General features: G+C 42.7%; 1 protein-coding gene across 1 annotated transcript in view; it reads right to left on the reverse strand.

Annotated features, from left to right (window-relative positions):
* ncanb (neurocan b) overlaps positions 1-27,609 on the reverse strand; it is a 137,488-nt gene that overhangs the window by 60,354 nt on the left and 49,525 nt on the right. The window contains exons 6-9 of the mRNA XM_027290477.1: positions 25,610-25,737; positions 22,627-22,920; positions 20,672-21,520; positions 15,258-16,469 (exon numbers count right to left, since the gene is read on the reverse strand). Of these exons, the coding sequence (XP_027146278.1) occupies positions 15,258-16,469; positions 20,672-21,520; positions 22,627-22,920; positions 25,610-25,737 (2,483 nt within the window). The remainder of the gene's footprint in view (positions 1-15,257; positions 16,470-20,671; positions 21,521-22,626; positions 22,921-25,609; positions 25,738-27,609) is intronic.

Here is a 27,609-nt window from a genome sequence, read left to right on the forward strand (position 1 = left end):
AAAAGTCAGATATGCTGAAGTAAAGATCAAACAGCCTGAAGCAAAAGTTGATTGGATTAAAATACTATATAAATTATATATCAAAATAACATTATATATCTTATCCCCTATTTACATGTACATACATGCTTACATTTAAGTTGGAAACATGCCTGTGTGCTCTACAAACCCCTTTACAACTATCCATTTAACTGCCTGAGTCACACTTCCAAAGATAAGTCTTACATCTGCATGCAGTTTGCCATTAAATCTCAGGAACACAAACGTTTTTCCACTTTGAATCACAGCCCGGGTGTATCTTCTGCAGTGCGAGAGGCAGTGATGCACACAGTGTAACTGACAGCTGAGGACCATATCATCGAGTAACCTCAGCGAGGATGTCTCCAGCAGCCAAAAGGTGAACTTCTCATCCATTCTCTCAGTCAATCACACCACAGAGGGTTATACAGTAGCTCTGGTTTGTGCTATCTGCATGAATACTGCATGGGGTTTTTCTTTGCCCTCGTCAAGAATGAGAGTGACATATCTTAAAAAAAGTAATCCACATACATATATCGTAAGCTCCTTAGGACTTAAGTGGGAATATTAAAGCAAAGTTAGTTGGTGACACCTCTCTTTGGGCATGAATGTGTTTAATGTGTATTCCTATTGTTCCATTTTACACCACAAAAGAAACAATTTCACATAATTTGACCAACAAAATTTACTTAATAATTAGATGAAAAGGACTTTTCCTCAGCTGGATATCTCCCAGCACTGATAAATGGCGGCTGTGCTGTCGGTGGTAATACAGACTGAGAGCTGAGCTGTGGCAGAATAGGACATTGATCCAATCTGCAGACAATTAGTAACGACTTATTACGCACAAATGAGACTGCTTTCTTCACCATCTGTCCACAAACAGTACCCTGCAGTCTTAGTAGTGGCATCGTATTTACGGCGTGCAGAAATGAGACAGTAGTTATGGATCATGGGAATACAGCAACATCTCGGTCCAAAGAAATGTTCTGCATGAACGGATGAACACGCAAGGAATCAGGAACAGGTCAACGTAAAATGAGATGTGACTGGTTCAGTGTTCAAACATTAAGTTCTCTGGATGACATTTTGCAGTTTTCATAATTATAATTAGGAGTGTGCGTGTGTGCAAACATGTGAAACCAAAAAATGAATATGCAAGTGAGAAGCAGATTAAAAAGGCAAGAGAGAGAGAGAGAGAGCGTGGTAGAGAGACCTTGGTCCACAGAAAAGAGGTGAGGAGAGGATACAATTTAAAAGAGGATACAAATTAAAATTTAGCACAGAGACGCACAAGTATGGGCGAGAGAGATGGACTGAGAATGAGAAAGAGAGAGAGACTTGTCAGCGAGGGAGGGACAGAAAGTCACAGAGGGAGCTATCATACATTTCCTCCTCTCTTAATGCTCGCTGCTAGCTTATGATTAATTACACACTGGTCTTAAAATAGGTCGCCTCTTCCATTTCTACTGTTCGTCTTTCTTTTGCTGTGTGAAAGACAGAAGGGAAGAGAGAGAAGAGAAGGATGCTAAAGTCTCAGAGAAAGAGAGAAAGAGAGAGAGAGGAGAAAGACGTTCCAGTTTATACTGGGATATGTAACGAAAAAGGGAGACATACAATATTAGGACTTACATGGATTCAGCTTTCAGGTCTGAGCTGCGCAGTCATACTTTCAGAATGGATCATTTAAAGTCTCTCACATTGAGCAAGATACTGCAACATCTCTTCAGTCCTCTGCAGAGTGTCTTGAAATATGTTCCTCTGTGTGACATTTCACTGCTCTATGGGGTCATCTTAAGTTTTTTTCTAAGCCTCTCAGGAGAGAGATTATCTTAACGTTTTGGCATATTTGGGAAGCTACTCCCCGACGTCAACTCATACATACTCTCAGGATTTAGAATGGACCATAAAAGAGAGAATATAAGAGAAATGTCTTGCATCCTATGAAGTCTTGAAGCTGAGCGGTTAGCAAATTCAACATAATGGAGGCCTGCAGAAAAGCTTGTGCTGACAGAAACACAGAACTCTGCACGAATAAATGCGTGACACACACACACACACACACACACACAGCAAAACTGCACACACACGCACTTGCATTTACTGTATGTACACCTGCTTATCACCCGTCGCGTTGATGTGCTTGGGCTCACTGAACCTTGTAATAGCTTTGCTGAGACAGAGATCATGCCTCGGCCTGTTCAAGTGTTCCCCATCTATGAGCGTGATAAGCCATCACCTGCGCCCGGCAAGAGCTGCCCCGTTAAAATTTAATGCTACAGTACATCCCTAAAAGGTACTGAGGCGCTCAGAACAGTTAGAGCCATATGGATCGCTGTGCTAAAGTGCAAAGTGCGGACTTAAATGCAGCCGTTGTCATCATCACCGTGATGGCTCGATGAGTCTGCTGTGTGAAATATTCGTATTGTTACTTTCACGGTAGCTCCAGTGAACATGTGTTTTATGTGTTTAGTGATGATACGGAGCAAGAAGAGGATTTCATAATACATTAACGTAAGTGGCTCTGTCTGTGCTGGCTGTCACCTACAGTAAGGAAGATCCAACAACACATCTGGAGAAGGAATAAATAAAGACTTTTCGGCAGGAAGAAGTGTTTCCTGTTTTATTTTGTAATTCCCCCTCTCCTCCTGTCTGCCTTTGTTGTGTTTCCTGTCGGTTTTGATTGTCCCACCCTGATTAGTTTCTCGTGTCTTGTTATCCTCCACTCACTTGTATTTTCTTGTATTTCTGCCTGCTCCTTTTGTTTTGTTTACCTGTGTTGGACATCTTTTCTAGTTTTGATCCCATGATCCTGTAACTCTGTAAGTTCTTTAACTCTTTTGTTAATAAATCATTCACCTGCACTGGCTTCTGAATTTATGCCGTTCCTCCGTTTCCTGTTTTCCCCGCTTGCACAATTGTGACTATTTCTCGTGTATCAGTTATGAAACTTTGAAAACACTGCAGAGACATTGCCCAGTGTTGTTCCATAAAATGTTAACGACACACAGCTTGGGTGAACCTTTTACCCCGTGTTTTTCTTAAGGTTATTTTGGAGGACTTTCACTGTCGTTGGATAGCTGATTGTATAAAGGCAAACATGACAACAGAGGAAAAGTCCAACCAAACCATATGTTTAGCCATTCGACTACCAGCACACCGTAACACCGTTACTACAGATTTCAGCAGTAGCCACCACAGCCAGTTTCTATCTTTTCTGTTGAAGTGTTCCAACAACAATTGTTCGATGAAGACAGAGAACTTCATCCAGGTAAAGCAAAGTCAGCTGCCATGACTTTTTGGTCATGGTGTGCAGCTCACTGAGTCATCTGTCTGAGTCCAAGTTTCCATCTCTTTGCTGACAGGATGGACAGAGGCTGACAGACTCGCAGGTAGGAATATGATCCATGTATCAAGGTGTCCCCAGACAGGCAAGTCACTCACTCCAGATGAGCTACAATTACTGCCATGGCAAGCTGAAAGCACACCAGGGGATATATGAAACCTATTTCTGCTGAAATATAGATAACACCTCTCTCTGGCACAAAGATGCAGAGCTCAATGCAGTTTCAGATTACTTCAAAGTGATTGATTTACAGAGGTGAGCTACATGAGGGCAGAGAGGGAACGCAAGGAGGTGGGAGAGGAAAGTAGAAGAGATGGAGAGTAGACAGAGGTTACGTTTACTTGCTGCTGGAGTTACTCTGGTTTGATGCTGATGATGTCAGCGCCCCAGCCTGCCGAGTCAGACAATCTAATGTGTGCAGAAGCTGACAGTCTTCAGTGTCGAGCATTACACCAAACTCTCCAGCCCTCCAGTCCATGAGGTTATACAAACAACTGGGAGGGTCAGCGGTGCCTCGTCTCCCTGAAACCAAGCTTACAGCTCTCCTTTTTAACCCACTGCACCAGCTGTCAGCTGTAAACCAATGGCGAACAAGATAAAACTGAAGGGTCACAACTGGGATAGAGAAAACATTGTGAATAAAAGACTTTTATGTTTTGCAATCAGAGGGCCTTGGATTTTTTTAGACTACCAATCACCATTTCCATTGACGCTATTATTTTCACTTCATCACTGGTCTTATCCTTGAAGCACCAGATTCTCTACTAAAACCACGAACTACACCCTTTCTCTTTCTCTTGCACTCCCTGTTTTCTTTCTTTCTTTTTTTTCCAGAAAAGAAAATATGTTCTGCCACACAAAATATCTAAGCTGTTTTTTTTTTTGTTTTTTTTGCTTTATCCAATAAAATACTGTGTAATTTTAACATTGCCAAGCCTTTTATAAATTACTTCGAGGTCAAAAAGTATGGGACCACTTTTCTAGAACATGAACAAACTCCATCATCCATTAGAGGAAACTATAGTCTCAATCAGTGAAACATTGGAACCCTCTGGCTCTTTTATTTGATGACGATTTAGGCTCTGGAGCCAGTAGCCAAAATTGTGTGGGTTTCCAGTGCAGACAGCAGATATACAAGGATATCTAAGCCCAGACTTTCTCTGACACATTGCTGCTAATCTCTATGAACAGATATCTGCATTTGAACACAGATGACTTTAAAAATCTAAATCGTCATCAGAGAATAGCCAGTGGCTTCCGAAATTACAATCGGGCCAATGGATTCAGTATATTTAGCTCTCATCGAGGACTGCTGAAAGACTACTTAGACTACAAACCAGAATGCTCCAAAAATCTTTGCCTACTGATTCTGGATTTATATGTGTATAAGGAACTTATGGTGCCTATAGACTCCATACGCCATAACTACAATCTTGCAAGTTCATTGCATGTCAGGCTGTACAAAATGAGTCCAATAAATTCTCAGTTGCCCAAAACCGCACAATATAAAGAGGCCATGCAGCACATGTGAAGTGATGAAATGGATCTGGACATGTGGTTGCACAGACCACAAAACTAAAGCACTATTAATTCAAGGGGTCACACACACAGTCTAAAGTCAGCTGTTGTAAAGAATAATAATGAAATACTCTATTGATCTCCCCACCAGAAGGAGATCAGAGCATCTACCTGGTCAGTTACTGAGCTGGCAGGAATTCAGTGCTCAAGGACAACTGACAACTTAGATATTTGCTCAATCGAGGTTTGAACCCAGCTCGACCACTTGAAAGGCTGCCATCCTTTGAGAATGTGCTCATATCTTGGAGAGGAAGGTTGTAGATGGAGCAGGTGTAGCGATGTGATTACTGTACCCAGCCAGAGCAGAGCAGCCTCTGACAAACTAGGATTGATGAGCACTGCAGGGAAGGGAGCAGCTATTTCTGTCTGTCTGACCACATGCAGTGCCCTATGTCTAGCTGCATATACGGTACACCACCTTTGTGTGTGTGTGTGTGTGTGTGTGTGTGTGTGCGTGAGAGAGAGAGTGTGTGCATCCAGGGGTGAAAACAAACAACACTGGATGTAGACCGCAGTCTGTAATATCAAACATTCCCCTTGTAATCCATTACAGTAATGCATTAATTATTACTGAGCATGCTGAAAGTGGCAATCAATACTGGACTACTCAAATGACTAAGACTTTCTTGCCAATATATCAACTTGTTCCAAGTTATTATTTATTTACATGGTGCTATTATTGATTTACAGTCATATCTTTATGGTGTAAATCAACCCCACAGGTGTCATTAAAGAGATGTGGAGATGCAAATCTTCTAAGTTAGAATATACTTCCACACTAAAAAATGTACAGAAATACAGCTCTAAAAAGAAAAATACATTCCATAAAGTGTGCTTTCCGCTTTCCGCTTCACCTATTTTCAACTGCATGAAATGCTTTTTCTTCCTCTGCACAAACACATAGACATGCACACATACTCACACAAACTATGAAAAAGCACGACGGCTGCAATTAGCTACAGTGCCAGGAGCCTGAGACAGCAGAACGCAGTCCAATGTGCTCTTAGTGAGCACCTCGTGAACCGAACGTCACACTGAATCAGCCCGGAGGAGACCAGGGAGGAGTAACACGAACAGCGTTTCAATACAACCCAATTTAGCAGGTCTGCATGGCGAGACTGATGAAAAAAATTGAGGGTCTATTGTTACAAGAGCGGCACTTGTGGCGTCTCCATTCGTCCCAAATAAATTGCATTATCTGGGCTGTCAGAGTGGCAGGAAAATAATCCATCCATGGCTTATCATCACAAACACATTCTATCCACTTTGATTTTTTTCCCCCCACCTCTTCTCTTCAATGTTTCTTTGGTCTCGTTTTCGGTGAAATGAGAATATTGAATCAACCAAATGATTCAACAATATTCTGTACACAAGACTGAAAATAAGCAGAAAAGTCGTGGCTGTAACAGCCAGTGATGTATCATGAACTTGTGACTCACTCGATTATTGTTACACATTAGGTGACGCCTCACTGAATTGAACATGCATAATATGCATACTTGTTAAGTGACGGATGTACACACAGACTGAGTTGCTGTGTCAAGCACAGACAAGTAGGTACTTGATTCTTTTTTTTTTTCATAGTGGTGCAGAAAAGATGCAGAAGGACAAAAAATCTGCTCTTGACCCTTAAATGAACTTTGCTCATCAGTTAGGTATCTTCAAGAGAAAGTGGGAGGTCAGTTTCAGCAGACAAGAGCTACATGCAGATAAATAATGCACACAGATGTGTTGTTATTCCCGCTTAAATTGGGTCTATGTGTCAGTCAGTCGATGTGCAGCATTACGTATTAATCCTGAATAATGGTCATAAACACTGGGATTAGATACTTTCCAACCACTTTACAGATTTAGATGAACTCAAATACACACACACAAAAAAAGTGAAGGATGTGGGTACATCCAGCTGTGTGATTTCTGTGATCTCCTCCACTGCTTGTAGACTGCATGAAAGCTACCGTTCTAGTGATTAATTCTCCATGGCCATCTGAAGGCAACAGGATAAACGTGCACCTGCAGTTTATACTCGAAAAGTGTCACGTCAAATTGCACAAAGATCCATTGTGGTAAACTGGATAAAACAAAAACAATTTCCCTATTCGGAGAAGTTATGCAACCTTCTCCTCTGTTCATCTGGTGAGCCTTTTTCATTACATCCCACTGTGATTGGCACAGCTGCTTAAAAAGGAACTGGCTGAGGAGACAATGATTAATCACCAGACCCTCCTATTTATATTCTGCTTCTCCCAAACCTCTTGCACATATTGTGTTGCACATGACCTAGCATGTTGTGCAGCTTGTTGTGAATATGCCACTACAAAAGAGCCTTAAATCAGAAAGAAAAAAGCCAAAAACACACACGCACACAGACAGTTTGGGGATCTCATGCTCCCTTGCCTGCATGTTCGTATTCCACTGTGGTGAGTATCAAGAAGTTGTTCTGACAGCACGGCAGCGTTATTAGGAGAAGCTGTGGGCAGGAGGATTTGCCTGGAGACCTGTTTAAAACTTGACAAAGAAGAACTACTTACATGACCTCACACTGCCCCTGCCAGCTGAAACTCTGAAAAGAAGCTTCCCAAAATTCCTCCAAGCCACCGTTTGCAATTTGCAAACTTATCCTTTCTCTTTATTGCTCAATTTCTGTAATTTACACCTTCATATCCAACAGCACCCACCATTTAAAGAAACCTTCCTCCCCTTGAGACTCTTCGTTTTTTCCCCCACTGTCAATCAGGTCTTCCCCGCCGGGACAGATCTGTGGGTGTGTCTGACAAGCCCAACATGAAGGGACCCCTCAACCCTTCTACCCGCTATGGGTTGGCTGTTGCATGATGCGTTGTGACTGACGCTGGGAGCCAACCCACCCCTCCCACTGCTCTGCTCTGCCTTCAGCGCCAGCGAGAGTGAGAGGGAAGTGAAGTCAGTCAGGCAATCTGGCAGCTTGAAAAAAAACCCCCAGCTGGGTGTACTCATCCTCTCTGCTGCCACTCCTCTGTAGCTCGAAAATACCTCAATTTGAAATCATACATTTTACTGTTAACCTTGATGGCAGGTGGTTCCATTTCCGATGGCGCGCGCCTGCATGTGTGACTGGCTCTGAGATGCTGACGGATACGCGTGTGTCTGACTGCAAATGAAGAATGAAAAGGCGAGAGTAACATCTAAAGAGAAGCTGCTATTCAAATTTTGTTGTGTGTGCTACAGGCATAATAGAACCTCTATTTCACATCATAATATACACTATATATACAGTACATACGTATATATCCAGATCCTTGACGTTTAGAGGTAATAAAAGCGACGTGTTGGCGCAGAGAGAAAAACAACATGGCTCTGTGCTGCTAGTTTGTCTCCATTCTTTGTCCTCTAAAAGGACACATCTGTTGGATACAGATAGAGAGGTGAAATATTCTTTCTGTAAAAGGAAGCAGGTTCTTGACGTCTGATCTGATAGCACCTGAATGCTCCATTGTAACGGTTACCCACATAACCCGACCAGGTTAGTCTCCCTGCTTTTTTGCACAGCGGCACAATGACTCCACACAGAGGATTATATTCCTTCTGACAGCGCCCTGCCAAGCTCTCTGTTTCCATCCATCCCTCCCGTAATTTCCCAATTGGTGGCACACAGAGGTGATGTTGTTCATTGCTTTATAAAACTCTACGCACCCTCAGGGGCCCTAAGGCTGTATCTGACAATAAAAACTCAGATAGGGATACGTCGGGGAAGAAATAAAAAAAAGAAAGAAAGAAAAATTTCTCAGTGAATATCTGACTATGTTTTTAATGGGGTGACATATGGCTCAGCCGAGGTCTTCTCTTATCTGGTTTACAGACGCGACAAAATGAGAACGACTACAATAAAATCAGAGATGACGACACCTGAATGCTCCAACAAGCAGTTGATTGTTTCATCTGCTGTGTGGCTGAATGTTTCACTCTGCGTTTTTATTACTCAGTGAGCCCCGTTGGTTTGACTGTGTCTCCAAGAGCCAAGAGAAGTGAATGTTTACTATACTACATTTGGCTGGCGAGGGTATCTTCCAATCCAAAAATGGAAAGTTATGGAAAATTGGATGTCAGCAAAAGACCACAAATTCTCTCATAACACTTTACACATAGCCTGAGCATAAACTAACAAAACAAATACATGATTAAAAATCAAATGTTGTGCCCAGGGTTATAGAAAAACAAGAGCATAGCATCCACTGTCACTGTGTTACTCAAGTTCAAATTGCCTCCCAACTCATCTTTAGGGGGCTGTGAGATGAGAAAATATTCATAAAAACAACAACAAAACTTGTTTTTCACCTCTGCTGTGGAACTGCTACCAGTAACAGTCAAGAGATTCAGTCATTCATCTGCCATAATGGGAGCTCTGGGTCATACAATCTAGAAAATAAAATACTGCTGCCTGTGATGGGGCTCCTAGAGGCTGAATAATCGCCAGGTTTTGTTGTGGCAGCAAAGATAATAAAGCATTTTTACAACGCCATAAAAATGGCTGTTAAAGACAGCTTTTCTGTGTTTTTTCAGGCTCACTGCAGAATATTAAACGCAAATTTTGATGGTGCATTAGCTTTACAAACATGGCTGTTTGTTTCATTGACTTTTACATGTATAAATCAACACTTTCCATTTCCCAAAATGTCAGTGAACACTGATAACGGATATTTTGCTTGAGCTTTTTGCCTGCTACACAGAAAATCCCTCGCTGAATTATTTAGTCACTGTGTGTTTTATTTTTAACAGTATAAGAACCAACAGCACTTTGCAAAACTGCAAATATTTGCCTTTCATATCTCTGCATGCTGTAATGTTCAATAACCTTTTCCAGGCACGGCACTTGACTCGGTCCATGGAGAGACTGAGTATCACGCTTCTTAAAAAGCTAAAAACTGCTGTGAGAACAGATGAAACGTGTCAGATTCCACATGACGTACGGCCTTGTGATGCACATTTTGACTTCCTGGAGACGGATCATCTGTCTTCGTGTTCTCTCCCTCCTCAATATTCTGTGTCCTTAAATTAGACCTGCTTATCTCTACTGAAGTTAATCAAGATGTTACGCCCCAGGTAGGTTTTCACTGCAGACCAGGCCACATAACCAGTTGTTTTCTCTTGCAAGTCACAGAACAAGGATAAACTCTGCATAATCTGTCTGTGAGGTGCTATCACTAACAGTCCTTCTATCAGGCCCCATTGGTTGCCCTCACACCCTCCTAAACAGGGTTAAACAATGCAATATCAGATTAGCATCGTCAGCAACAGTATACTATTTTACCTGGGGCCAGGATCGAGGCTAATCTAAGAGTACTGGCTTGGCATAGAGAGACTCGGGGAGCACAGTTTTAGCAACACTGTCATCCACATTGGTGCCCATAATGCAAATATCTCCTATGCATGGCAACGTTTTATTTATAGAGCAAATCTCAATACATGGAAACTCATTGTGCTTAGCATTTAAATAGGAGACATAAACATGAAAACATTATACCAAACACACTCAACAGAAACCTCCACCCCACAGACACCCACCTATACATGCTGTTATGACTGCTGCCTAAGAATTACTTTGCTTGCAAGTGTTTGTGTATGCAAAGCTAGGTGTGTGGTCGCAGACCCCGGATTGGTCCCAGCTGAAGAGCTTCCTGGAGACCCGGAAAACAACAACTGGAGCAGCACCCGGCCTAATCTTCCAATCCGTGGGATCCAATTTGAGGGAACCACATTATTTAAGTTTAAGCAGGCCGGCAGTCGTGGTGACTTGGGTTCGGTGTTGGCCTTTGTATAGAACTCATTAATTGATTGTGAATGTTGTGTGAACTCGTATTCTGTTGAAGTGTTTCTTTACTACCTGGGGACCAGGCTAGATTAGTTGATTCGCTGATTTTGCACACACAGATATTTTTGTTAGCAGCACAAGGTTTAGGGCAACTGTTTCTCTCTGTTTTTGGTTATTAATTGTTAGATATTGCGTTTTTTTTTCTCTTTTTTTTTGTTTGTTTAGACACCCACAGAGAGAACTTTTTTGATTATATTTGTTTTGCTGGTTTAAACAGCTGCTTCCAAAATTCCAGAAAATAAATAACTTTTTAAAAAAATCAAATACAGCTGGTTTTATGTTACTTCCTTTCTCCACATGAGCTGGGTGGTAACGATACATAGTGGCTGATCATACGTCTGCGTGAATAGGAAGCTTTTTGGCTCAACTATGACGGACCTGAAGTCAGCTGGCAGCTTGTTCCAGAGAGCAGGACCACAGTAACTGAAGGCAAACTCACCAGACCTGAACAGCAGAAGAAGTGACGACCTAAGAGGCCTGAGTCAGAAATGTATCAAGGAGCCAGACCACTGAATGCTTTATAGATGATTTCAAGAGAGGCGATGATGGGATTCTGATGTTTTTTTGTAATAAACATTGTTTATTGGTCTTCTTTCTTGGGCAGCCTGTCCTAATGTTTTATCCTGGAATATAAACAGGCGTTTACAGGAGTTTGATTTAAAGCGGATCCAGTGGATTTTAAAGTGGTGTGAATTATCATCAACAATGACTCAGTGTTGCACACAAAGTGTGATTTCTGAGTACTTGAGCTCATTTTCAACACTTTGCTTGCTTCGTTATTCGCCTGGTTAACGGGATACAAAGAGGCTACGCTCAGTCAGGAGAGTGGTGTGTAATGCCGTTTCATCCCACACCACGATGGAGCCCAGTGTCCCTCAAGGCTGTTCTTTAACAAATCCCATTCATTTAATATGCAGCAGCCAATAGCACAGGATTGCATTTAGGAGGCGTGTTTGATATGGAAAAATGGTGGAATTACACCATGAAAAGAAAAGAAAGAAGAGAAACTCAGGGACGAAAAGCAAATAGAAGGATGACAGATTAGGCAACGGATATCAGGGAGATTACTCTTTTTTTTTAAAGGCAGCGACGAGGATCCTCCATCGTACAGGGGACAGATACGTTTAGACGGCAATTGACTGCCTTGTTTTGTACCACATTGGAGTTCAAGAGGCTATCAAAACATTATGCCGGGGAGAGTTATAACAATGACCAGAGGAGTAATAAAATACATAAAGTCAGGGAGATGGGGAGCGAAGGAGAGCGAAAAAATAACAGTAAGGGAGAGATGAGGAGAGAAAGAAAGAAGGAATAGGAAAAAAAAAAGGTGGGAGACACAGAGGAGGAAAATCAATAAACTTCTATATGCAGCATCGAGAATGTGCCCTCTTGCTGCTCCAGACAGCCTATCCAAGGACTCTAACAGCCAGCAGACAAACTGAGCATCTATCCACAGACCCATACTGATAATATGCCACCCCAGCCTGTCCCTGTCTCCATTTATCTCCTTCATTCCCCCTCCATCTCCAAGCGCGCACACACACACACACATACACTTAAACCTACTGGCTCTTCTCCTTCAAATTTAGCACTCTAATTTGGTTGAGGGCTGCCTCTCGTGTTATTGATGCTGCCAGAGGTCTGATCCATCTAGAGCCCAGGACAAGGCTTCCGTCAAGATGGCAATAACTCAGAGACATCCTTCTCCCCGTTTGCCAGAGTATCAGACTGACACTGGTAATTTAAAGGCCGGACAGACAGCCGACATTACTGTATCCACCTGACCTGCTTCGTCACCCCAGTGGCCGGATGCCAAGGCTCCGAACCCCTCGTTATTTCCCTGTGCTTGTTGGGATTCTCTGCTATCCTAACTTTTTTGTTACATTACAAACTTCCATAAATGTTGTCGTTAGGATTATACAATATGAAAATGAAGATGTGAGTAATTAAAAAAGAAATAAAAATGAAACGTGTTTACTTTCTCGCAGTGAAGGATTAAGACATATTTGGTCATGTGTGTGTGTGTGCGTGTTTGCACGTGATGGTGCGACATGTGGGATGGATTATCCTGAGGTATACTCCTGAGCAAGCTTGGCATGCTGGTGCTTCTTCACATATATTTAGTTTGTCTGTTTCTGTGTGTGTGTGTCCACCCATCTGTGTGGGTTTAGCTGGAGGCCAGAGTGATGGGGAATTGGAAAGCTGGATGTGGCATTATATACCAGCGTCTTATCACTCTGATATATGGCCAAATAGGACACAGAGGGGCTGAGACTGTTCTGATAACAAACGATGAATGGAGATTGGAAGGAAGTAAAGCAATGTAAGGATAGGAAGAAGGAAAGGAGGAGGGAAGGAAAGAAGGAAGAAGGAAAAAAGGGAATGAGGATGCTCTCTGGAGGCCCACAGGACTGTGTTAGCGTAGTCTCTGATCATTGATTAAAGAGGTTTATGTACTCCCACCTACAGCATCGTAGAGGACACACTCACCCCTCTCTTTCTCTCCCTCTCCTCCCCCCCACCATTCTTCCTTTTCCAGAGCTGTCCAGCCCTCTGCCCTTTTTCCTCCTCTCTGTCTCCGTCTCTCCTGCCTTAATGGGCAGACAACCATTGCTGTAATTTTCTCTGTACTATAACCGACAACTGCAAAAGGTCACTCGGAGCGAGTGGTCTCATGTCTCTAATCACTCAACAAGAGCAGGGCCTCTCAGTCCATTCAAATGTCACCGTATCCGAAAAATTGATAAAGACAAAAACGTACTCCTGTACTTTTTCCTTTTCGTTCCCTCGTGTAATAAAAAGACAACCGTTCCATATGAAGAAAGCAAGTGTACCTGAGCTACAATTACATAAGCCGTGATTTTTCTTTTCTGACTGAAATCTGAATTATATTCCCGCTAAATTAAATGATAAGATTAGTTTCATGGTCATGCTTCACTGCGAGCAGCCAATAAAGCCTTCGACCTCGAGCACAGAAGATGGCCCTGTGTGTTGAGCCTTTGGACTGTTATTGGTTCGCTGCTGCGCTTTCACTGAAGCCGCAGTGTTATCAGAAAGTACTCCTCCTGCTGTTATTAAAAGGAATAAGGCATGTCCCCTGCATCACAATGCTCCTGTAAACTAGAAAACATCACTTGACTAAAGGATGGTTCCTTTGGGAAAGACATACTACTCAAACAAAGGTCACAATCAAATGGGAAATCTTCCCAGGAGAATGGGGGGCAAGCAGGTAGAAAAACTAGTAGAGTACAAATGAAAATACAGTAAATTGAAGTAATTTCACACTACATGATGTATTTCCAGCTGTTATACATATTGCAAAATGTTTCCCCGAGGTGTATGTATTCTGAATAGGCTATTATCCTCATTATTAGTGGCATAAAAGCCTTCATATAAATGCAGCTACTGAATCCTCACCAGCTCTGACCTCTCCGTGCGATGACTTATGAAGAAAAGTTTTAGAAATACACTTTACTGGGCATGATGACAAACAATCCAAGTCATGATTTAAAAAAATGTAGTTTCAAAACCCAGAAAATACCAGACGCACCGAGCTGAGGATGAATGACTGGCCTTAGATTAGCAGAACAAATATTGCAGTGATTCTAGACGGACACATTAAACATTAAGCAAACACATTTTGGTTAAGATTTCAAATTTAGACAAATAAGAGACGACTGGCCCTGAGAATACCGCGATCATTTGCCCTGTGTGTTTTACTGCCACAGTAGCGGGTCCATTAACTATCAAAAGAAATCAATGCGAGCATGCTGAGACAAATGGCACAGACAATGCTACTATTGTGAACGACAAGCTCGTGGATGGAGAGCTAGAGAAGAAAGTTGAGCCAAAAGCGAGAGAACGAATCGACTGAGCGTGGAGAAAATGAGAAAGGAGAAGAGACCACAGTCAATTACAAGTCCCATCTGGTAGTTTGTGTCTGCATTGATTTGTTGGGGACTAGGATCTCTGCTTCTCCCCAGTTCACCTAATTGCACTCACTCTGACCCGCTAATTACTTCACTAAGGCCTAGTTGGTCTCACCTCGGCACACTGCCTATCTGCCTGCTATCTGGAGCTGTCTCTCTTACCAGTGTGGGTGGAAACAAGAGGAAAGGAAGAGGATGTGAAGGCATAAAGGAAGAACAAAGGCTGGGTTAGGAATGCATGATGTATTTCAGAGTGAGAAACAACAAGAGTTAGACACAGTTAGGAAATAGAGGTGTATTTACTGGTGGTGTGCAGAGGCTGTTAACTCAGGTGGAGGGCAGGCAGCAGTGTTAACATACTGCTGTTACTGTACTGTATGTCATCCCAGGACAGCGATGATGTGACTGATGTTTCAGGCTCTCACTGAGCTGCATGCATAATTAAATAAATCGCTACTGATTAGATAATCACTCATAATTATGAACTTAATAATGACAGTGAAGTTCATTCATTGGGAACACTGGGGAGCTTACGTACCTGATGGGAAGAGCCCAAAGGCCCAGTTGGGTACGAGAATGCCGAAAGGGTTGCTTGTGTCTTTGTTGTCTGTCGTCACAGAAGGTTTGTGCTCCTCTGACTTTGGGCTCATGACTTTGAAAGGTGTCCACCGACTTCCAACCACGAAGGACTCAGACACTGCAGACCTGGATTCCATTTCTGTGGCGCCAATGTTAGAGCCTGACGCGAAGGTAGTCAACTGAACGACACCCGTAGTCGTTTGAGATCCCTCGCTGGGCGATGGAGTAGCAGATATGTGGCTCTGCAGGTCCGGTGTGCTTGTTGTTTTCTCCCTGTCTTCCTGAACCCATGAAATGGAAATTGATGGTTCCTCGCTGGTGGTGCTGTCTGATAAATTTTCTGTGCTGGTTGCTGTCGTGGTAGGATCCGTCCTCTGTGTGTCTCCGGTTGTCAGAAGCTCCACTGTGGTCACCTCAGAAGTTGTCAGCACCTCCATTGGGGCTTCAGTTGTAGATGTCACCACCTCCTCTCTGCTTGTGTCTTTACTGTGCTTCCTAAAAACAGGAGTGAAACCTGGATTTGAACTACCCTCTCCTTTTCGTGATGAAGCAGAGGAGTGGTTATCAGTAGGCCGGCTCACGTAGAGGATCTCTCCCCTGGCCTCCTCTGCTGTGTCTGGCTCCTGGGAGCCATGAGGTGGGGTGGTGGGCTGTTGCACTAGCTGCCACTGTGACAGAGTAGTATGCTCTGCCACAGTCTGGTTTTCACTGAGAGAAGACTCTGTTTTAGCACTCAGGTGGACACCACTGCTGTCCACGTTTGCTTTCAATCCAAACCCAGGAAAGTTGCTCCCGTCACTGCTGCCCTCCATCTCCCTCTCCTCCCCTGATCCAGTTCTGGCAGCTGATTGAGCGTTAGCATCTTCTCCGTCCTGATCCCTCCCCTGGCCTGAATAGTTTTCCGGGTTTTCCTGTCGAAGGGAGGTGGGTAGGGTCATCACCTCAAGTGGGCCCGATTTCGCTTCCATAGGCTCCCAGGTGGGACGTTTACCTACATAGGCCACATTTCCAGGGGGGCCTAGTTTGGACCCACGCATGGACTTGATGGCCCACTGAAAGTGGCTGCTGGGGGCAGGAGCAAAGGCTGGACTGACTCTGGGACCCTGAGGACCGGATACGTTGACAGGTTCACTGGGTGGTGATCTCTCATTGGGACCCGTTGCAGTGAATTCTGAAGGGAATAAAGAGACAGGATAGACTAATTAATTCGATTTCATTATGGAGGTAGGGGTGTGGATTTAATTTTATGGAAGTGTAATTAGCAATTAAAACTCAAGCTTGGCTTACATGAGCCCCATATAACTCTTACAGCACAGTTAAAAAATTATTATGAAAACACAAGTCCGTTAGGATCAGCGACCGACATGGTCAGTGGGCATGGGTCCCGAGTGGACTGTTTTTTATTGCATATATTCTTTTTTCTGTCCCAACACAAACCAATTTCTTTTTGGGGTTGTAAAGTTTAGAAATTTAATGAGAAACTAAGACCTTCACAGTGTCCCACCCTTTCATAGAGCTTACCACGGAACAGACAAATACTAGTAGGTTTAAAACTCAACAAAACATTGAAACATTTGGATTTGTATATTGCCAAATCCCAACTGGTGCATGGGAATACGTTATATCACCTTTTCCAAACAGATAAAAAGCACAGACGGAAATATAAATACAGAAACACAACTGGCCTTTAAAACCGGTCCAGTCGAACATCTGATACCTACAATACTTCCTTAAATGAACGATTTTTATTAATCATTTCATTAAATCCCCAAAGCTCAAGAATAAACTGTAAAAACAATCACATCACTACATTGTATTACTACATGTAGGGCACGTTCACTGCAAGAGACAGATCAATACTATGTTTATATGTAAGTTTTTCCTGCAGAAAAAAACTGCCTCTCTCATCAATAAATGTGATCATACATACATTTTTAAACTGGTCTTTTCATGTGTAATTACATCAGATTTCAGCCTATATAGTATAATTTGTGTGTCTAGTTCTTTTTGTTAAAGGAGTACGTATGCATATACAGTATAAAGATATTAAAGTTACTGTAACTGGGAGTTGCCTTTCAAGTTTTTTAACTGTACTTTTTTGGTTAACTGTACAGTGAGTTGGATGTTTTGGGCTTCTTTCCTCACCAGTGGAGCTGATCATTCTGGCTACTAAAGTTGGTGGAGTTTGTAGACAAAGATGGAAGTCATCCCTTGTGAAAGCCCAAAAACACAAATGCGTGTGCATGCAGTGCCCACAGACCAAAACACACCAAAAAAGGATGGAGAGATGTATTCAAAGTAATTTCACACTTCTCTTCTCTGCCCCTGTTTTCTTATTCCCTGTGGATTCTTTTACCCCAAACAACCTCCTGCAGGGACATTTGCCTGTGGTGAGAGAAGCCATGTGGAAAAACGCAGGAGCACTCGCAACACGATAAGCAAATGACTTGCTCCACAACAAGCTCCATCTAGACCTGTTTATTTAGATGAAGTGGTCCAGTGTACCTTATCAGCTTACGGCTTTAAACCAGACACTGTCCACACCATCAATAATTCATTCTGTCTGCATGTGTGACTCATGGCTGCTGTGGGTTTTTTTTTTTGTTTTTTTTTTAGGGCAGCAGTGCAGTCGTGTTAGTGAGAGGCTCAGCTAGTGTTGCTGCCATCATCATCGTTCAGCTTGGTTTGGCTCGGTACAGCAATACAGCAGGGGGTGTGCAACACAACCCGGCACAACAAATTACTGCAAGAGGGAGAACATACACAAATATGTCCATGCATAAAATATTAAAATGAATGAGGAGGTCCGCTGTTGCCTTATGCCCAAGTGAAGTTCGTGAGCCTGGGGTTCATTTCCATAAGGGCCATGTAGACGGGGGTAATTGTCCTATTAATAATCCAAATAGCTAATTACATATTTTTCCTACACGCACACACACACATAAACACTGATGAAAGTAAGAATAATTAAACACATTAATCTGCTTTGATCATCTATGTAATGACCCATGTAATAAATAAAATGAGACAATTAGACACAGGTTTGGATGATTTCATGGTGCTGTTTAGAGCTTAAAGTTCAGCTCCGACATTGTGAATCTGTTGGCAGAAAAGCCACAATTCAACACCGAGATGCTGCAAAACACATTTAAAATAAACCCCGTTCAGACGATAATTGTGTGCTTCCACTGTGAGTGGTTCTGCTGTGTTGACTCCACTTTACTGGAGTAAACGGGCTGAGAGAATCCCTCGGGTCAGACAGACATGATATTAAATTGTGAGAGTGGAGGCTGACAATGAGGGAGACACACACACACACACACACACACACACACACACACACACAGAAAGAGAGAGAGAGAGTTGGTACAGATTCTACCTCAGCCCCTCTGCAGATATGGCATCTAATAATAGAGACTGAGAAGAAGTTATTGGATGGCCATGTGAATCATGTCAGGAGCATCTACACTCAGTGTCAGTGCACAGACCCAACTGTCTTCTATCACATAAATTCAGTCCTTGCGGTTGACGAGACCGGTGTGAAGCAGACACGGTTTCCTTGACAGGCGGTCAGTGCTCGCATGTAGAGCTTATTCAGACCGGACATGCAGATTGCTCCACTAGGAACTTCACAAAATAATACTTAATTAAAAACCAAAAAAAAAATTATCAAACTGTTTTGTTTTGCAGGGGAAGTCTACATTCTGGGAGCTTTTTTTTTTTTTTCAAAGACTTCTTTTTGCAGTGCTAAGCTTTGCATCCCCCTCAATCAAAGAGGCAACATGGCACCATCAGTTACTAAGAAGTGTTGAGATCCAAGGGATAGCCCGAGGTGTGCAGTAACAGAGTTAATTCAGCTCACTGATGCTAGTTTAAGAAGACACATCAGTTGAGAGCAGCTTTCCATCACTGCAACATTAAAGAAAGAAACAATGACTTTCTCCGTCTTCCCCTCTTTCATGCCCCCCCACCCCCCAGTGTTGTGTTGCTCATCCTCGCTGTAGTGATCATTACCTTCAGAGATCCGGGACCTAATTGGAAGAGACATAGATGGAGGTGAGAACGAGAGGCAGTGTAGCCCAACCTCCACGTTAATTGGATACGGCTGTGAATAATGCATGCGGACTAAAGCTTGGATTTTCATTAATACCTTGGGGGTTGGCATCGGATTTCAGGTAGCACAGTGGTGAGTATTTATATTAATAAAGTCGGCAATTGCTAGGTGAGAAAAGCTTTACACCTTTATTGAATCATTCTTCTGGCTGTCTGTAGGAGAGTCTTAAGACTTCCTTTGTATCCTCCCCTTTAGCTGATAACCAAGGATGTGTTATTTGTGGAGGCCATTAAAAGAAAAACTGCCTTCTTCCACCCAAGGCTGTGGTAGACTTTCTTTTCAGCTTCCATCTGATACATTTCTCTACTTCTGGCCGATGATCATTTTCAGTAGTAATTTAGGCTCTACTGTAGCCAAGTGCCTTGCTCTAGTAGTTATTGATCCAGCAATCCACCAGTCAGGAGCTCTTCCTCTAGTCTCTACATTTACCCCTGCAGTTATAAACTACAGGATGTGATTTGGGGTTTGGTGCTTTCAAAAAGAGAAGAAACCTGTTGACCTTTTCTGGCACCATTCCTGGGGGTAACTCACTCCACTGGGGATGTTACATGTCTGACAGGGCCTCATGACATTGGATCTCTGCATTTGTCAAGCCTTCTTGTACTCCCCAGAGCATTTCGCTCTTCCTGTCTGAACACAGAATTCTTAAACATCCAGACATCCACGTCTGGTCAACTTGCTTTGTTTTTCCTCATCTGTTTATTCTCCACAGCTAAGACCAGTCAATTTGTCAGTCTAATGCTTCTTTGAATCCTAAAAATAAGTTGTAATGTTTGATGCAGGTCTGCTTTGATCAAACAAACAATACATATCCAGGCAAACCTTTTATAGGATCGAGAATAATTTAAAATTCAAACTTAGGTTGCATTCTTCTTGACAACCTTTATGGTAACACAACTCCATTAATAAATATAAGAATGAAGGCAGAACAGTCACCAGCACGCATTTTGTATTACTATTATTTTGTATGTGGTATGCCCCTTTTGTTTGTTTCCAATTACTATTTAATTAAATTTACAACAATACTTTAAATTGCCCTGCAGAGGAATATATTATAGCGTACTCGAGGGAAAAGAAGAAAGGGTGGAATGGAGAGACTGTTTAAAACACATGACATAAACAGATACTATATTTACAAGACATTAAATGCACCACGCCTCTGTAGATATAGAAAAATAGAACTGCTTCAATTCACCCTCATTCCTATTTCGATCTCACACTCAGTAATTAGTTTAAAAGGTTAAAGGTGAAGCTCATACCGTTAACAGTGGATGGAGGGCTGGAGGCAGGTTCTCCTGGCTGCATCGATGTGTCACTTTGACCTGTGCTTGGGACTGCAGGTACTAATCGAATCAGCGGGATCAACTCTTTCTCCTGCTCAGACAATCCTTCGTCTGGCTTCTGTAGTCCACTGGAAGGAGCCCTAAAGGAAATACTAGCACTCCTGTGCTCCATGATGGCATTGTCCATGCTGCCCTTGTTCCCACTGGGTTTCGGTATACTCAGGTTTCTGGTTTCTCCCTGCGTCTGGTTCGCTCCTGCTTTTTCCTCAAGCACTGAAGGTCCCTTTTCTGTCCCCTCCACCTCCTCACCTCCAGTCCAGTACCTAAAGGGCCTCATCAGAGTTGTAACAAACTCAGCCAACACACCATTACTAGTGTGAGGCTCGGGAGTGGAAGGAGCCACAGAGGGTAATGTTGGGGTGTCAGACGATCCAAAATAGGCACCATCTTCTTCTTCATGAGCAGAACCTCCATGACTCTCTGGGTTCCTGAGGTCAGAAAGGTCCAAGGTGTTGCTACTGTTTGGGCTATCAGGCTCCTCATCCTGGCTGAATTGGTTGGCTCCCTCCTGTTTGTCACCCCACCTTTCATCTGGCCTTAAGTGGATGACCACATGCTCTTCAGAGATCTCAGAGGAGTTGTTAATCCTGGCAATGGAGTGAACTCCTACGTTGTCTAAGTCAACCAGGCCAGTCCAGGTGGAAGTCTTGGAAAAAGGGTCATTATGCTGGGCTTCAGTGGCTGAGGGGATGGTCTCTGTTGCTGGGTTGTTGGTGTGGTACAAAGCCTGCGCCTCTGCAGCCTGGACCCCAGCTGGCTGGCGGGCTGCAACACACAACAGCCACATTTCACCAAAAGAAAACAGCACTGTTTTCATGACCTGACCTGCTTTATTTTTGGCTGCACAACACAACAATGAACCTTACTTTACCCCTTACCTCTCTCCTCCTATTGCAGTGAACCTGTTATTGCTACTCAAACAAGATTAAATCCAGAGCATGCGGCACGGTGTTGCAAACAAACAAACATGTGGCTCTGATTTTTCTGCTACAAAATCCAATGATTGCTAACATGCATATATTGTGTTCACGCGATAATAATGAGATTGTATCGACAATATTATTTACATGAACCCGAATCTATGCTATTAAACAAAACATATTACCATTTTTATCTAATTTTAGCTATCTGAACGACATTGTTTGTTTTAAACATTAATGTAAATGTGCATATGACTCTTGTGGCGCTATGAAGACGCTCATCTATCAGCTGTTTGCTTTGACAAATGCACTGCTGCTCTGCTCTCATGCTGTTCTTGTTTACTTAAAATGATTGGGTTATGAAGATGTTTCACTTCAATGAAAATTTCATAAGGCGACACTGTGAAAGATGAAAATGTCATCCCTTTCTTTTCCTATCTATGGAAATATAATTGTCCAATATCAGTCTGTAGTCTGCTACGACCAGTGGAAGAAAGAAAAACAAAAATAAACACGAGATGCAAATTGTAGGTTTGATAAATTATGAAATATCAGTGGAGGGAATGTGGTGTAAAGGCAATCCAAAGGAAAGATGAAACCAACGTATTCTAGTCTCAGTTGGCATGTGATAAAAGACAAGGTCATACACAGAGTTGATGCAAATCCCAGTTGGTCTCATTCATGTTCCCACTCTTTCTATCTCTACTTCTACCTTGTTACTTTCCCCCCGCGCTCTCTCTCTTTCTCAGACCTCACTACACACAACATACAAGCCCTCAAATCCACCAGGGTGGCGACACAAATGTCACACATCACTTTGCAACTACTCCATGTGTGACACAAACATCTCGTGCTAATTAATAACCAGAATAGAAAGCAAGTCTCCAGCCCCCCCCTCCTCTTGTTTCCATGGCAATTACCACAAGGATGGTGCATCAAGTTTATCAGTACCTCCATAGCAGTAGGCGTCGAACAGGGCTGTGGTGTCGGGGAAACCGGTGCGGTTGGGATTATTGTAGACAGTCCTCACTCCGGGCTCGCCTCCACCGCAGTTCTTCCGCGGGACGTTGATAGGGTAGCGGACGCTGCCGTCAGCCAGCCATCCGGGGTCACACTGGTCCAGACCTGCCTGCCAGGCAAGGTAAAGCTGTCCGACGGTGGCCAGCTGGGCTCCAAGTGCATGACAGTGGGTGGAGGCTGTTGCCAGGCTTAACTTCTCTGGCACTGCGGAGTGGAAGACTTCACCTGGTAGGAGAGGAAGGGGAAGAGAAAGGAGGACCTCAGTTTAGTTTGTTACAGAGCATGGTTGAGAACCTGAAGGCATGTTTAGACCTCACTCTAAGATCAGTTTTTTTCAGGCGACTTATGAGAGTTTCTCTTTTTTTTTTTTTGGTTGTACATGGTGAGTCTGTGTCTGCTGTTTGTAGCGTGTGTGTGCACGACTGTCAGTATTTTACTTAAAAAGCAAAAACTTCTAGCCATTTTCTTTTTCTTCCTGCCAAGCTTGTCAAAGCGATAAGAGGTGAGAATGGTTTCATTTGCTACGCGGAAGAATGCACTTTAATTTTGCATACAAATAATATGAAACATCAGTGATTCAAAGGACAGATTATATAAATCCAATTCTTTGAATTCAAAGCAGTTGCATCTAAGAGAAAGACAAGTACACAGTATGAGAAGCTGAAGAAAGGTGGGGTTGAAATACAGCAGTGATGCAAAAATAGGGCTTTCGCGAGCAAGACAGAAGAGAGCTCAAGAGGTCCACTGTGTCTGCACAGCACAAACAAGATTATATGATCAGAAAATCTACGGGCAGTTCAGCTTGCGATGAAAAAAATATGAGCTGGAGGAGTGGACAGTGAGAATGAGGAGCGGAGAACAGATGAACAAGTTTGATATGAGCATCCAGGAGATTTATGCCAAGAGTAAATAATGGTGCTGGTGATTTATTGAGAATGGGGGAGGTAAAGGGTAAAGGGTGCGGACAAAGCGAAAGAGGCAAAAGGCAGAATGGGATTATGTGAGAGAAGATGTGCTAGAAGATGGATGAAATATTTATAGCAAGGGTGATAAAAAGTTGAAAATTTGTCTAAAACATGCTAAAATATACAGTACATAGATGTGAATTTAAATTTAACCAAGATCTGTTACAATGCATGGTTGTGCACTGAACAACATTCATCCTCTAGTGAGAAAACACAGGCTACTGTACGTGTCAGCAAGTAATAAGTCAGCACATCGCTTCAATCAGGCTGTTAACCAAACGGAATTATATTCTAAACTCACAAATAAATACAAAGTGTACAGGTGGCCATGTAATCATCTCTACTCAGGATTTTAGTCACATACACAGTTGTTAATATTGCCTACTGATACCTCTGGTAACTCCCACTACTATTATGCTTAATAACAGCTGTGGTTGTACCACCTCATAACAAGTGACCCAGATATACTAACCCCTGCAGCGATTTTGATTGCGGTGTTAAAAAAAAAAATCCTGCTGTGCTTGTGATTGTTATTTGCAATATGCAAAGATCACAAACACTTAACACACAATATTTCAGCCCGTCAGCTGTCATGGACTTTGATTTGGACTGAACCTGAATTATAATGTGACACATGCAGTGTTTGGAGTTTTTTCACTCCCCACAAAGAAATCTCATCACAGCATAGAATAGGGAGTCAAACTCAGGGTCTATAGGTGGATGCTGGGGGTGAAGGTGTGTCTTACGAAATGCTATAAGGCTTTCAGTGAGCACTGTGGCAACTAATAAAGTTAGATCACATCTTAAGTACACTGCCATTGAAAGAAATATGTTATGCATGAGTGGCAGTAGACTTGATTTGACTGCATGAACTAGCTACGGATCTAAGTAGTAAGAGCCGACAAGAAACAATCGCCTATGTAATTCATCTTAAAGAATAATTAGTGGAACACAACTTGGAGGAACGCGGCCTCCAGTTATTTGGTGGAATCATCGAGTAGGTGTGAATTCATAAACTCTGATTAAAGGTTCAAAACTGTTTCAATCATGTGGAGCTTTAAAGGATCTGGCTGTGCCCAGAAACACCTTAGCACCAGTTTGCTAAGCCTCGACCCCTTAGTTACTGTTGCTATGCCTGTCATGCTTTTCCTCTCTAGCACAGCGCATATGCACTTTTCAAGGAGCGCGGTGGCAGATTTAGCACAAAAAAAAAAAGTCTTGGGAGTTTAGGATTTTACACAGATGTAAGCAACAGAAGGCTTCTCAATTCTAGCCAACGTCCCGTGATTATGATTTTTAAAAAGCCAACTGTTGCTTGGCAGATTTGATCGGCTGTAGTTTGCTACTTAACAATCAGCTGATTCTTTTTTGAAATGAGAGGGCCTTAAATATTGTATGCACTTACATACTGTAAATGACTAAACCATGTCAGCACCATCACCAGTTGATGATCAATGGAGCAGCATTGTTCTAGATGTAATACCTCTTAGCTTCAGAAGTTACTCTGGGTTACTACTGTATGCAGGAAGCTGGTTAGCCTGTAATACTCTTGTTTTTTTGCTTAAATACACACACTGCTACAGCTTGTGGTTGCTATTCTATGATTGGACAGTTGCTGTTTAGGGGAGGGGTAAGCCAGCCATGAGTTAATCAAAGTCAAAGACATTTTGCACGACTGTTGTAGGTCCTTGCCACCTTTGCCTGTGGCATTACAAATCGAAAAGTAAAGTTTTAGGATAACACTACTGACCCACTTATCTTGTGCCTGCAGGAGGTATTGTCTCTCTTTCTCCCCCTGACTCCTCTCCCCTCCTTCTCCTTCTGCCCTCTTCCTTTCTGTGCTAACAGAGTATTAACTCCTGGTCACAGCGTTCTTGCGCTGCACACACGGCTTAGTGGACCCATGCATGACTAAACCCAAATTTACGGTTGAAGCTCCCGACTCCTACCTTGGAGCTGCTTAGCAAAGCAGTAGACATCAAACAGCTCATCGGGGGACCTTTTGCCGTAGTTACGGACTCCAGGTGAGTCCTCCCGATCGCCATAGCAACCGGGACGAGGCGATTGGATGGGATACCTGCAGAGAAAATCAAGAAACAGGGGAAGCGAGAGAGGGGGAGATTAATATAGCCTGCCTATGAAAAAGGCAGCTACAGACAAACTCGGCTCCCAGAGGAAGAGTCTGTGTTCACACACACACACAAAATAAGATGAAAACTGAACTATACTTTTATCATCTCCTGCCCTGGATACAATGAGTTTAAGTATATCCTCCTCCCAGAGATTACCCAAAGAATAACACATAAATATCGCCCCTAAAACTGGCTGCAATACCGAAATGAGGTATGCAATAACATTTATTAAAACAACCTCAGGACAACAACTGCAAAGCAATTCAATAGATACAATATCTTGCTTCTTTTAATTATTCCGCCCTCAGTGTAAGTTTCACAGAATAATTACCCAACCGTTTTACTTAAAATCGTTTCGAAATGTGTTTAATGCTCTGGCAATGCAAGGATTCCTGTAACGCTACAGCTTTAGAGAGAGAGAGGGAGGGGAGGTAGAGGTATGAAGTCAAGGAGAGGTTAAAGGAATCAGGAATTCCTTCAGTGGCTTGGCGTGCCTCTGGGGCTGAGAAAACAGCGATCTATATTCAGGCTCCAACTGAGCAATTATTCCACAAGAACATTGATTCCAACAGCACCAGGGCACAGGCAAAGAGGCTGATTAAAAGATTACACTAAGCATACAGGGACTTATGAAGTACTTGGACAGGACACACACAGGCAAATGTGCGAAAAACACATGCGGAAGACAGACATACCCGTGCATAATCATAAACCTGCAGCCCTTTTTTTTTTTTAAATAGCAACCTGTTTGTATGTAATACTATACCAAGACAACTAAGTCTTGTAGTGTCTCCAGCCTCAGCCTCTTTATTTCTGCTGTGGCTGATGAAGCGATGGATGATGTCTATATTAATTGGACACTTTCCTCCTGGCTGATGTGCGGCCGGAGCCTACTGGATATGGACCAATTAGATAGCTCCCGAGTGAAAACAACAGGAGTACGGGACAGAAGGGAGCGAAAGAAATAGGGAATGAAGCCACGCTGCAGGAAGGTTGTGAGGAAAATGTGAAGACAACAGGCAATCTGCTTGGCACTGGAGCAAAAGCGATTTGAAATTAAAATGATAGATATGGAGAATACCGTTGAGAGACAAGCTCTGACTGGTAAGACTTTACGGATGGTGGCAAGCTGAAGCACACGCAGCAGCCTGACAGAGGGGGCAGATGTAGTTAACTGTCTTTCCAGTGTGCAAACAAGCAATTAGGTCCAATTATGTTACATGGTGTCATGTTTATAAAAACACCAAAAAGATCTAAATTAATTAATATTTTTAAATTGTTCATCAAGTTTTCTCTTTATTTGACATTTCAGGAGCAGAGTGCATTTACTTTGTGACACTGTTTGATCATTATCAAAAATGTTAGGCTGAGACATCTGTCTGATTTTAAAATAGCAACCTGGTCCGACAAACAAGAGCTGTCAACAAGCCTTGCTACTTTCAGCCAAAGACTGCTAATTACCGTCTAGCCCATGATATTCAGATGCAGCTGCAGTGTGTGACAATCAGCGGCTATACATGTAGATGAGGAAATGCTCTGCCGTTTGGATTTTATATTACATTGTGTAACTTTTCATTTCATTTTGATGCTACACTGACATTTCATTAGGTGTGTGGCGTGTCTGTCATTCCTACTCTGTGCTCAGTACACCTGTTCTTGTGCTCTGGATACGATCTCCACTGAGAAGTATGTAACACTTCAGACACCAACAACTATTTCACTTATTTTGGTGAAACTGAATCAAGTATTTCTTCTCTCTGATGTCTTCTGGTTGCTACGCATCAACACATTAAGAAAACTGCTGTTTACTATAGTTG

This window comes from Larimichthys crocea, chromosome XVII (genome assembly GCF_000972845.2).
Source record: "Larimichthys crocea isolate SSNF chromosome XVII, L_crocea_2.0, whole genome shotgun sequence".
Taxonomy (NCBI): domain Eukaryota; kingdom Metazoa; phylum Chordata; class Actinopteri; family Sciaenidae; genus Larimichthys; species Larimichthys crocea.